This window comes from Entelurus aequoreus, linkage group LG02 (genome assembly GCF_033978785.1).
Source record: "Entelurus aequoreus isolate RoL-2023_Sb linkage group LG02, RoL_Eaeq_v1.1, whole genome shotgun sequence".
In the NCBI taxonomy this organism is placed as follows: domain Eukaryota; kingdom Metazoa; phylum Chordata; class Actinopteri; order Syngnathiformes; family Syngnathidae; genus Entelurus; species Entelurus aequoreus.
Window position 1 is genome coordinate 39084953 of NC_084732.1, and position 14049 is coordinate 39099001.

Below are 14049 nucleotides of genomic sequence, written 5' to 3' on the forward strand. Positions count from 1 at the left end.
CCCGGCCGTATTGGCATGTGTTGCAATGTTAAGATTTCATCATTGATATATAAACTATCAGACTGCGTGGTCGGTGGTAGTGGGTTTCAGTAGGCCTTTAATGATTATTTGCAAAAAAAATTAAGTTTCTCAGTTCGAACATTAAATATATTGTCTTTGCAGTGTATTCAATTGAATATAAGTTGAAAAGGATTTGCAAATCATTGTATTCTGTTTTTATTTAAGAATTACACAATGTGCCAGCTTCACTGGTTTTTGGTTTTGTAGTCTGTGATATTTCTACTTGAATAAATGCTTCTGATATTCTGTATAATTACATGTTATACATGTTAAAGGTATTCATATCTATGTATGTTTTATTCTTCTATATTTATTAACGAAATGTAATATTCAGCCTAAACATTCTGTAATTGAGGACTATCAATCAGAACAGGTTTTAAAGAAGATACACTTTATTTTAATCTGCCAGAAAACATTTATTTAGATAGAAATATCACAGATTACATTACAAATTATCTCTGACAAGCATGGTCATAATGTAAGACAATTTTTTGTTTTGTTTAGTGTTAGATCGGATGTGATGCGTAGCGCTATTATTGTGAAGCCGGAAGTGTGTGATTGGTAGGAGAAGAGGTGTTTTGGCATGTTTTGAAAAAAGACTTAGATTAAAAAGTCACTCGACTTACTGTCTACCGTCTTTTTTTTCTGCTGAGCTTTTATTCAATCATACTAAAGCAGCTAACAATCTACATTTCATGTTATCAATGCACTCAGCTGTAATGTCAACACGAGCTTGCAGCTCCATCTCTCTGTAAGTGGCAAAGCGCGCCAGCAGGCTTTTGCTCTAATAATGTAGACTCACGGCGATCGAAGATAAAATGGTTAAAGGAACTTACAGTTAACGTGCTATTATCGTGTTAACTTTGACAACCGTAATATATATTTAATATCTAATGCTGACTGATTTGTCTAGTAACAGCTGTATGACTGTTCTTCAAATGTACTAGTTTGCAGCACAGGGGCTCCACAAGGGAAAGTGCTCTCACCTTACCTGTTCACACTATACCTCAGACTTCAGGCTCGACTCCAACCGCTGCCATCTGCAGAAGTGCTCGGACGACTCCGCAGTGGTGGGATGTGTGTCTGAGGGGAGCTAGCAGAAATACAGAGAAGTCATCACGGGCTTGGTCGACTAATGTGCACGTAATCACCTGCACTTGAACACAAGTAGGATAAAAGAGCTTGTGATTGACTTCCAGCTCCACCACCCACACCGGTGAACATCCAGGGATCAGACATAGAAATAGTGGATTCATTTAAATAATTGGGTGTTTACCTCAATGATAAACCGGACGGTACTCACAATTCAAACACTCTGTACAAGAAGGATTTAAGTTACCTACACCAATCCAGGACAGTCAGTTCCTTTGAGGTGTGCGGGTCACTCTGTGCACTCTTTATGACACTGTGGTGGCTTCCGCAGTGTTCTATGCCATCGTTTGCTGGGGTGGGGACAGCACAGTCAGAAATAAGAACAGACTTAATAAACTTGATTAAGAGAGCTGACTCAGTCGTAGGCTTCCCAATAGACAGCATTGAGGAGGAGGCCGACACTGGAGGCCCTAAGTAGCTCCGTCTGCATTTGACTGTAACATCCACAGTGCAAGAAGGAACGCTATCGCAGGTCTTTTCTACCCACAGCCATAAGACTTTATAACGCACTTATGTGATAACTGTGATCTTTTGCTTGTTGTGCAATTCGAATGTTAAGATAGTGTTTTTTGTTTAATTTATGTACATAATGCAATCGTTAGTGCGCAATATGTATTATTCATTACAATTTTTTTGTTTTTCATTACGTTTTACTTGTGTTACTGCACTGCAACTATATAAGTTCCTAATTGTGGGATGAATACAAGTCTATCAATCTAGTAACAAATTCCACACCCATTAAGGTAGAACAATGATTAATCCAAATATACTGTGGTACCTCTGGATCCAAGTTTAATTGGATCTATGAGGTAGCTTGTACCGTATTTTTCGGACTATAAGTCACAGTTTTTTTCATAGTTTGGCCGGGGGTGCGACTTATACTCAGGAGCGCCTTTGTGTGAAATTATTAACACATTACCATAAAATATCAAATAACATTATTTAGCTCATTCACGTAAGAGACTAGACGTATAAGATTTCATGGGATTTAGCGATCAGGAGTGACAGATTGTTTGGTAAACGTATAGCATGTTCTATATGTTATAGTTATTTGAATTACTTTTACCATAATATGTTACGTTAACATGCCAGGCACGTTCTCAGTTGGTTATTTATGCGTCATATAACGTACACTTATTCAGCCTGTTGTTCACTATTCGTTATTTATTTTAAATTGCCTTTCAAATGTCTATTCTTGGTGTTTAGTTTTATCAAATACATTTCCCCAAAAAATGCGACTTATACTCCAGTGCGACTTATATATGTTTTTTTCCTTCTTTATTATGCATTTTCGGCCGGTGCGACTTATACTCCAGAGCGACTTATACTACGAAAAATACGGTACCTCGAAAAATTCATATTGTGAAACAGCATTGCCTTTTGAAATGAACTAAAATCGATTTGCTCTGTGCTTGGCCCCTCAAAAACACTACAATTTTAACATGCAACATAAAAAGAAAAACACACTTTTGGATAACAAATATTGTATCAAAAACGATACAATAGAACATACTACAAACACAACAACATTAGTTTTAAAAAGTAATGGGGTGATAATGTACAGCATTTACCTTTTTAGAGCGAGTTTCTAAAGTATCTACTTTAAGCTGCTTTTCTGTCAAACACTCCATTTCTTCTCTATCTATTCATCAATAAATGTTGTTTTGATATTATTTTAACTTTCTTGGCTGGCGTTATCGGCTCAATCTGCTTCAGTATGGTACCGACGAGCAGTACTACGCTCAAACTGCTAGACCAGCCTGGTTACATATTCGGCCATGTTTTTGATACTTTTTTTCTTTAATTCGATGATTATTCAAGCTTCATCCACATATTCTTCTCACCACTGTCCTTCACATTCACTTTTTTATCTCCCATGGTTGGAAAAACAAAGTTCTGTCAGTAACTGTTTGCAAATGCTTGCGAGTAAGACCAAATGTGTTGGTCGGATCTTACAGGCGACACTGTGGCATTCGCGAAGCTAACTATTAACACATGGGGAAAGCTGCATCAACAAAGTATTGAAAAAAAGAGTCTGAATACTTACTGCATGTACATGGGATTTTAAAGTTTTAAAATGTTTAATAAATTTGCAAAAAATGCTACATTTCAGTTTTTTTCTGTCATGATTGGGTGAGTGTCCAGTAATGGGAAATGAAATGAACATTTTTGATTTTAACAAATGGCTGCAATGAAACAAAGTAACAGTGAAACTAATTTCCTTACCCACTGTATGCATCATATCCTATCACATCATAATTAATAGTAAGACAGTATTTGTTAATGATCTAAACATAAAATAACAATAGGTCAGTAGTTTTACATAAAAAGACAAACCGTAACTGAGTAAAATATATTTGTTGGATGTGATACAAGGATGTTTCAAAATTATTAAATACACTGACTCTTTGTGTGCAGGAACTTCCTGATCCTATCTTGGATGATGTTGCCATGTATAAACCAGTAGAACAACCAAGACTATCATGTGACCCTCAAGATAGTTTAGATGCCATGAAGATTGCCTGGCGTTATCAGAATCTCCCAAAAGTGCAGGTAATCACGTGCACTCTTCTTTGTCTATTTTTTTGCAGCTGCAAACTTTCTGTTATTTTCCAAGGTGAAATTTAATTTATGATTTTATGAGAAATCATACATCGACTCTATGGTCATAGTGATTTTGCAATTGTCTCCACCACTAAATCCATCAGCCTTCTAAATGTCTTTGTAGAATGAATGAGGACTCAGCCTCTCTTTTCAGAGCTGTACCAGATTACTCACACTTAGCCTGGCAATAGGTAGGCTTTTCACTGGTCTCCAACCCTCATATACACACGCCTGCACCCCTGCTTAGCCTGGGAAACAAGGGTACTTTGCAGCCTGTGCATTGACATGTCTGCTCGCTCAACCCTACGACCCAGACCTGCGCCTCTGTCTTCTCCCAAATCCCTGCCTTTCCCCCTGCTAGGGTCGGCAGCCCTACACTCTTTCTTCCGCTTTGAGTCGAGTGACCCTCCCCTTCTACTTCTCTGCGCTCTCCGTCCTTTTGGTCTATAATCCATATCGCTATGTGGATTAACAGCACACAGTGTGTCCCAGGGGATCCTCTCCTTCTTTCTCTCGCCCTGGAAACTTCTTTATTTCTGTGTCCTTTCTTCACCTCTTCCCCTTCCCCTGTAAAATCGTCTTTACAAACCACTGGTAAGCCCCAGCATCGGATTTGCATCCCAAATTCACCCCCAGAGTCAACGCTTACTTTTCCCTTACACACAGCTCTCCCGGCATTGCCTACTGTGTCTCTCTACCGATGAAGACATCAGATCAAAGGTGAGGCCGTCAGGGCGGGGTTAGAACGCTAAGCGGGTTGCCCAGCTCACAAAAAGAAGATGAGCCCCTGACCCCCCCCTACCCTGCTGACCCCATCGTCCCGCTAGGAGAAGGACACACCGGGGGCCCTAATCCAGATTAGGAGTAGATTAAGGGTGCCTCTAACAATGGAATCCCTAGTTTCACTCAGAGAGAGGAGCTCAAACTCTCTCTTTCAGCTGCAGGAAAACATCCGCCTTCCCCTGCGTCCCCGACATGTTTTCTTTCACAGCCAGAAGTGGACATTTATGTGAAGAAATGATTAAGACTGTGATCGTAGTGGTTGTTTAACTTCTCTGCTGTGGGAATGTCAAGGAATGACCCATAAACAATGCAATTGCATTACCATAGTGTTGTTGAGCAACCTCAAATAACATTTGACAAAAATAAATATGACTGTTCTCTCCTTGGATATCGGTCAAATAAAAACAGTTGAAAGAAGGTTTGGATCGGTACTGATAAATGGGGATTGTTGCACTTGATCCCTCTTTGAAATGCTGAATTAATAAACCTCAGTTTGCATAGGAAGTAGAAGAGTTTCACCAGAGCAATTACAATCTTTTTTGTGCGTGTTTGTGTATTGGAAAGCTTTTGCAACTGCAGAAGATAGCAACTATAATAAACTATCTACCGTATGTTTCGGACTATAAGGCACACTTTAAATTCTTACATTTTCTCAAAAATGGACATTGCACTGTGTAACTCTGTGCGCCGCATGCAAATATATTAATTCTGGTTGTGCTTACCAACCTCAAAGCAATTGTATTTAGTACATAGTGTAATGATAAGTGTGACCATTAGATAGCAGTCACACATAAGAGATATGTGTGGATTGCAAGTTGACGCCTAGTCAATAAATTAGGCTATAAGGCAAGCCCACAACTTTGATGTTTCATTTAGAATATAGAACATTACAAACGTCGCTTAAAAGTATGTCAAAATGTTTTAGTACGACTTTGGTAAGCTACAAAGCCACATCGCTTTTATGGATTGTCGGCACATTACGTCTACTAGTCTGGCGTACTGTGTTTCAACAAACGGGTGTTATAATGGAAGGACCCCAAAATGGCAGCTATTGGAAGACATATTATCTGGCGTTTTGTTGTGCAATATTATGCAAAACCAACTTGTCTTACCTATTGCTTCCTGCTGATGTGTATTTGAGATCTGCAATAATCACGTACATTTGCGCCTGTCCGCCATTGTAGTCCACGCCGATGCCGTAGTCAATAAGCTCCCACTTTTTCTCCATCCTCTTGTTGAAGGGCATTCATCCCCCGCTCTTGCCATTTCTATTACAAAGTAGCGTACAGTTGTAACTTATATCCGTCAGTAGACTCGCTATTGAAGCGCTAAAAACTACTGGTACAACAAAGATGATGAGGAGAAGACACTGTCAAAGTGGAGCCATGTAAATAAGACAGCCCACAAAATTAAAATCCTGAAGAGATGATGAGAAAGGGACTTGAAAACGGTCTGTAAAACATAATCTTTGCAAAATGTTTACCAAAGAACCACCATTACATGTTATGTAGACCACAAGGAAGTGTTTTGAATGTAGAAAAAAAAATCACAATATGACCCCTTTAATGCGCCTTTTGTATGAATATAGACCTGAATAGACCCGCTCATCGGCAGTGCGCCTTATGATCCGGGGCGCCCTCTGGTCCGAAAAATACAGTACTTTTTGTACTATCAAATGCTTTTTACGTGTATAAAATTAATAGTACTCCTATTCATAAAAGCACGTTACCTCCTCAGAGTGCCCTCGCATCCTCATCTCGGTTCGGCCACTACTATGATGTTTCCAAGACAATGGAGCCAGAAATCCGCCAGGCAGCCAAGTGCCACCACTTTTACCTCGCAGAACATCCGAGCCAGTCAACAGCCACACACAGGTAAAACAACACGACATCCTACAAAGAACACTTACAAACCAATGAGACACCGGCCTGAGAACACTAGTACAATACTGTCGACAAAATGCATTTACCCCACTCAGACATAGCCACAGAGCATTAGTAAGCAAGCATGGCATTGTTTGCAGAGAATGACCAAATGAAGTATGTCAGCAGACTAAAGTAATAAGGAATTTTACCAGCAGGCCAAAAAAGTTGTTTAGATTTAAAGATTACTGTGTACCAAAGCAAAATTATTTCCACACACTAATTTGCTTCGTATTAATGCCTTTTTAGCAGCTGATAGAAATGAATACAAATCTGGTTTAAGTAGCTTTGCCATTGGCCTAAAAGGTTCAGCCTCTTGGAGAAGTTGTGTATGCCTATTCAAATAAGGGTCGTGTTTACTCAGCGACTGTTTGATTTCGCCCGCGTTGAGTGTACTTAGGGTTCAGAGGTCACGCAGACTCTTTACTTAGAGAGTGCTGCTAAGCACACAACGGCACACGAAGAGGCACACTCACTCTCTGGGTAAATACAGCAATCTGGAGTACAGAGGATGGGGGGAGGCTTTATAGAAGCCCTCTTTATTTCAGCAAACACTGTTAAACAAAGCACCAGTGCAAATACATTAAATGTTGTGGTCACCGAGTTGATCCATGCACTCTGTAGTTACAGAAGTGCATTATACATTGATATTATAACTGCAAAATCTTCTCAATAGTTACGTGTAAATGAAGTTGTCTTTGGGGCATCTTAGTAGATTTGATCTTCAAGATATTTAAACAGCAGGAAACTACACCTGCACAGCACCATTGTGCCCACAGCTCCGCCCCATCACTGACACACATACATTGACCCACACAAACACTCAGCACATTACACAAACACGCACACACACACGTACCAGACTAACTCTTAGCAGGCTTCTCCCCTTTGCACGTGTCCACAGCCCCATGTTGCTACCCTAGCTGTTAAATTGCTCCATTTCACTTGAAGGCATAATTGGCACCAATTGCTCTCTAGGTGATACAGATCCTGTTGTTTAAGACTAAGCATCCCCCTTCTCCCACCCCCACTTCATTTCCCTCAATGAAAGAGGAACATTGAGATAAAGAAGCTTCCCTTCGTATGATCCTAATTAGCCAACGTGCTAGCCCCTGTAGCTAACCACCTATAGACCTTATTGGTACCTGAATGAGGAGTGCTCAGTAGGGGCGTCTGACATACAATGACGTCCTACACAATGGCTGCCGAGCAGAGGCAACCTTTCACTCAAGGGCTTGTCAAGCCGTCCTCCTAACCCCCTACCTCTGAGCAGGGGCATGGGGCAGAGAGGCCTGTGAGGGTAGGTGTCCCTCTTTCACCAAAACCAGCTCTATCATTAGCCCCAGCGGGGTCATGAGGAACCATTGTTGCAATGAATAAATGACACAGACTACATAGATATACTTGGCACAAGTGTAATCGACACAAGTGTGTATTAGTGTTCCTAATGCGGGTCCATTGGTGTGCGACCCATCTATGTGTATCAGCCTGCGGGTCAAATTGATAACTGACACTGCAGCCCACTGTGACTCCACTGTGCAGAGTGGTCATTAAAATGGCAGGGCGTTCTTAAGTGGAGGCTCCTGTGTAAAAAGACGGGGTTAACATTCCCATTGGCCATCCAATAGGCAGAAAGTGAGTTCAGTCCATGGTAGTCCATGTGCTTTTTCAGTGGTGCAGATGTTACTCCTGACTAAACGCCAAAACGCTGTCCCCTGTTAGTTTTAGATATCAGCATATGCACGTCTCATCCGTCTGTTTTGTCTGTGTGTCTAGGCACGATCAGAACCTCGGGGGAGCTGACAGAGAACCAGTCATGTTGTAATTTAATCAAGCAAATAAATTAATTGGATCTCTTGATATGGATCGTCTGTCTGCTTCAGTGGCTCCAAAAAAGCACAGTCAGGAGCATGCTGCAATCATAGCGGATTAGGCCACAGCACTGATAGGCTTGGCCCAGTTTTATCAAGATGGTGTCAATTAACAAAAGCTCCCACATTCAAAGTAGCACTTTTCACTGTGTTTCTCTGGTTCATCTCCTCCATTATGTATACTTTCTTGTCCACACTGTCCTCCTAGTCTCATGCTCCACTCCTACTCTGCCTTGCTGAAGTCCATTGAGGAGGTCATAAACAGGGAAGGCTTCCAAGTTGCAGAACCCATGGTAAGTGTCAGAAATGAAATATTTAACAATAGACAGTGACTAATAATTAAAAGTCACTTCTCATATCCGCAAACAAAAGATCTGTACTTTTACATGTTTTATTAAATGTTTTGGGAATATAGGACTTCAGCAGGAAAGGCTATAGCGCAACCTGCAAAGCTGTATGGCAAGTGTGCAATTACTGTGATATCAGTTGATTGTACTCCCATGTCTGAGCCGATAAAAAAAGTAAATTAATCAAAGTCAATGTTTGTCCACATTGCTCTGTCTGTGTGTTTGTTTTCGTCGTCTGTTGCTTTAAAACAGGGTTCCAGAGGGTTCACTCTGTCCTTTGCTCTCAGCAGCTGAGAATGTATTTTCAATAGCAGAACTAAATGAAGAGAGCGAATCCTCTTGTCAGTCATCCACAATCTTTGTATTTGTGAGTACGGGTGGGACTGATAGCCTACGACAGCGACAGAGCCTCGCTTGTCGCAACTCGCTTGTTAGAAGCACCGCAAGGTAACATAATTTGGAGGAAAACAGACGATTGCCAAGCCAAATGTTAGATAAAGTATTTTTTTGGAGAGCAATGACACAATATTTCCAACTGGGAAAACAAACTGCACTTGAAGATGTTCAATATTTATTGAAGTGCATTTTTTGCTGAAAGAGATTGACAGTCAATTTAATTTTCATTATTTGATTACTTATTGAGGATAATTTAAAGTTCTGACCTTTCAATTAAAAATATATATGCTAATGAAAAATACAAGTTTATTGCATTTAAAAGGGTTACATGCATCATTATTATTATATACTATGGTTACGTTAGTCCTTAGTTTAATCTCAAAATAAAGCTTAAAATAATATTGTTTAGTGATAATATGTAGTACAATATATCTTCGAGCAAAATGTGTTACCAGCTTATATGTTACTATACAATTTGTAGTATGTAATGTGGTAATAAAATATAGAGGGTCAATAATGTATATGTGTTTTCCTTTTAGTTAGATTTTATACCTCTTTGTACTTAGATTCAGTTTACTAAATGATTAAAACAAATAATTTTACCTCATAATTGGTGTGTGGGGGGCCTTTTGAGATAAGTGGGACAGGAGTGGCAGCAGGACTGTGAGTCTGGCTGGTAATTAGTTTATGGCTCCAGGCTTATTTTCACCTATATGGTCAACCTCTTGTCCTTGGCTTGACTTTACTGGCACTGTTCCCCAATGTTTCTATAGACTTAACTATAGGAGTTAAGTTTGGGCTCTCCTCCTGATGTCGCCATAGCAACGGTCATGTTACCAAAGTTACCCCCTGCCGTGCTACAGTCACAGCATTAGAGTCTGAATTGGTGCCCTGAGCTAGCTTGGTAACAAAGAGAGGGTATATCCAATTATGACAAGTTCACACACAAAAAGAGAGCATTTGCTAAGGTGTTTGTAAATACCTTGGGTTTCCAGAACCAACTGTGAAAAAAACTCAGTAACAATAAGGTTTATGTTTTCTAGATTCCTGTGATAGCAATTCTAACGACGTTTAGGTCATGCCGTTTGGAGAGGAAATGATGTGGTTTGGGGTGGAGGTGATTATGGCAATAGGCAAGGAAGCAGGGGCAAGTAAAAAAGTGAAGCAGATTTAAACCCTAGCTTTGTAAATCACTCTTGGCTCTCACCTCAATAATCAAGAGACATCCAGAAGAAAGTCCAAATAAAAGGCAATTGTACTAAAGGTTAAAACCCTCTCACAGTTGTGGACAGGCTGCTCCATTCTCTCACTTTCAGTGATATATAACCCACTGCTATTTTTCCTCTGTCCTCATACGAGAAGGATTCTGTTGATCCCTTGTTTTAGGGTGGGGTATTTCAAGGGAAGTCACTCCAGCCTTACCCAGGCCCCCTTTGGCTGTCGAGCCTGGCTTTAGTGCCAAGAATGTGCTGGGGTTTCTGGGTGGCAGCCATATTGGAAGCCTGTCTGACAGGTCCATTGTGCGTGTGTCAGATGGCCTCTGTGATTGGGCAGTTGTGTCCACTCACGTTTGCGATCGTCTGTGCTGCTGAGCCGACTGTCCAGTCTCATATGCAGAATTGGGAGTACAATTCAAAACAGCAGCACCTATAATTAAAAACAGCAATCTGTTAACCTTCACATATACTGTGTACTGTACTAACTTGGTATTAAAACTTTATATTTTTATGTTTCCATCATTGTTAGTTTTTAGGGGGAGTTTGGGATGTATGTGAGAAAAATAGATTATGTAAAGGGATGTGGCCAAAAAAATGCTATTAAAAAAATTGGTTAATTTCACTGTGCGCATGTGGCGTTGCCGTAGAATGTGATGTCATATTTGCAAGTACAGTCAAAAGGATTATTTGTTGCAACCAAAGGAAAGCTTGCTTGAATCAACAAAACACAAAAATGAAAGTATGAACAAAAACAAGAAGACAGGCAGGCTGGCTAGAAAGCTCTGCTGGTGCCTCGTGGAAACTTGGTAAAGGAATGTGTACAACGATGTGTAAAGGAAGAAAAAACCTACGAGGATGCAACAGGAAACATCAAACAAAAGTTGGATGGCAACGTCAACGTGGTTAAAAGGACACTTAGCATAGCAGAAATTGCATGCAATGTAGAGCGATTATCAAATATTGCAGCTCAACTTGAATAATGCTGATATCTAATTCTACCCTTCTGCGCCATCAATGCAAAGCACAGCTGCTAATGGTTCAAAACAGGAAATGGAAAATACAAACTAAGAGAAAATAAATAAGACAAAATAATAATCAACAGGAAACAAAACTAAGTCATAAAAAAATTAATTGTACAATAGTGTTTAATATGTTTTAGCTTGATAATTTACAAATAATACATAATTAAGATTAAACTGTGATTAATCTGATTCATTTGAATCAATTGACAGCCCTGCTATTTCCTAACATTTTCTCTGTGTAAATATGTGACTATTAATGATGAAATTGATGGAAATGTATCAGGTGGTTGTCTTCAAAGGTGTACAATTTTAAAATGTAAATAGTTTGGCCTGAAGAAGTCTGTGTTTTATCAAGTGTCATTCTGCTATTTAAATGTATTTCAGCGAATTACAAAAACGATGTGAATCACTTTAAATAAAGTATTAGATTTGATATCCTTTTTTTTATCTTTTGATTTAGACAAAGCCACGGAATATCCTACGTATTGGACTACACTCACTTGGTTCGGCTCTGTGGGGTGATGACCTGTGTTGTCGTGACAACCCGAAACACAGCCACGCTCTCACAACTTTTCTCTATGGACTTCGGGCTTTGTTGAGGACATCGCTGGCAGTTGCAGTAGTTACTGTGCCTTCACATCTCATCCAGGTAAGACATTAGAGTAGGGGTGACCAAACTTTTTGTATGAAACATAAATAGCATAAATGTAAAAAAAAAAACTTTATTATAAGTGCAAATAACACAGACGCATAAAGGGATAGCCCTGACAAAATTAGGGTCCTAAGCAGAATTGTATTCAGAGTCCCCACGAACCGTCCCACGCCATTCTTAAAACGTTTTTATTTGTGTGAAATACATATTTTTGGATTGAACCCAGTATGTCTGCCTTGCACGACAAGTGCATTGATGCTGCACTCCACCGAGGACAGTAACCACATATATATTATGTTTTTATCAGTGATGGAACAGGAAGGGGCTTGGAATAAGTTTGCTGTAAAATGTAATTACGAAGTGCCCTTCCATCCATCCATCCATCCATCTATTTCCTGCCACTTATCCGAGTCCGGGTCGCGGGGCAGCAGTGTAAGCAAGATGCCCAGACTTCCCTGTGCCCGGCCACCTCCTCTCGTTCTACAGGGGGGATACCGAGGCGTTCCCAGGCCAGCTGTGAGACATAGTCCCTTCAACGTGTCCTAGGTCTCTCCTCCCGGCTGGACATGCCCGAAACACCCCACCAGTGAGGCGTCCAGGAGGCATCCGTAGTAGATGCCCGAGCCATCTCAACTGGCTCCTCTCAACGTAAAGGAGCAGCGGATCTACTCTTGAGTCTCTCCCTGATGACCGAGCTCCTCTCCCTATCTCTGAGGGTGATCCCAGACATCCTTTGGAGGAATCTCATTTCTGCCACTTGTATGCGCGACCTGGTCCTTTCGGTCATTACCCAAAGTGTATGACCATAGGTGAGGGTAGGAACGTAGACTGACCTGTAAATTGAGAGCTTTGTCTTCTAGCTCAGCTCCTTCTTCACCACAACAGACCGGTGCAGTGACTGCATCACTGTAGACGCCGCACCAATCCGTCTGTCAATCTCCCGTTCTATTCTTCCCTCACTCGTGAACAAGACCCCGAGATACTTGAACTCCTCCACTTGAGGCAGCACTTTACTCCCGACTCAAGGGGTGCAGCCCACGCTTTTCCGACTGAGAACCATGGCCTCAGATTTGGAGGTGCTGATCCTCATCCCAGCAGCTACACACTCGGCTGCAAACCGCCCCAGTGAACGCTGAAGGTCCCAGCCCGTTGAAGCCAACAGGACCACATCATCTGCAAAAAGCAGGGTTGCGATCCTCTGGCCACCAAACTGGAAACCCTCCACACCCTGACTGCGCCTAGAAATTCTGTCCATAAAGATAATGAACAAGACTGGTGACAAAGGGCAGCCCTGGCGAAACAGGTCTGACTTATTACCGGCAATGCGAACCAGACTTCTGCTCCGCTTGTACAGTGCGCTGTCATTCATTAATTGACATTTTACATATGTCTATTCATGCAAAACGAAGCCCCTTGTAAAACAATTTGCCTCTACAAAGATAACATTTTAATTTGTTTTTAATTATTTTTTCCCTTTGATAAATGGTGTACCTGAATGTAGCCATTATGAACCATTCATCTGGTGTGCGTGTGGACTCATGCACATTTGCCTTGTCCTGCTCATAATAGGGGCACATAGTTGTATTTATTTGTGCAAGAGGGCCTCTGCTTAAATTGATGGCTCAGTTCTGCCCCGGCATGACTCAGGCCCTCGAGTGGCCTCTTCAGCGACACATCATTTCTTCAGCAGACCGGTTCAGTGCATGCTTCACGCAGAGCTCTCTGCATCAATGTTTACTTGTTTAGCTTTTAATTACATCAAGCCCTATACAATAAGTTTGTGCATGTGTTTTATTATTTTGTAAATATCCTTGCGCGTGTGCGTGCGTGGGTCCTCCGAGTGTACATGTGTTTTCAGAAAAAGGGTGTGTGTGTGTGTGTGTGTGTGTGTGTGTGTGTGTGTGTGTGTGTGTGTGTGTGTGTGTGTGTGTGTGTGTGTGTGTGTGTGTGTGTGTGTGTGTGTGTGTGTGTGAGTTTGCGTATGTAAGTCTGTGTCCAGTCTGGTCTCTCAGTGTGAGGGTGG

General features: G+C 41.0%; 1 protein-coding gene across 1 annotated transcript in view; it reads left to right on the forward strand.

Annotated features, from left to right (window-relative positions):
* The window catches only part of elp4 (elongator acetyltransferase complex subunit 4), a 198263-nt gene that overhangs the window by 42673 nt on the left and 141541 nt on the right, over nt 1-14049 (forward strand). Inside the window, exons 4-7 of the mRNA XM_062026588.1 lie at nt 3631-3765; nt 6337-6473; nt 8601-8685; nt 11835-12023. Of these exons, the coding sequence (XP_061882572.1) occupies nt 3631-3765; nt 6337-6473; nt 8601-8685; nt 11835-12023 (546 nt within the window). The remainder of the gene's footprint in view (nt 1-3630; nt 3766-6336; nt 6474-8600; nt 8686-11834; nt 12024-14049) is intronic.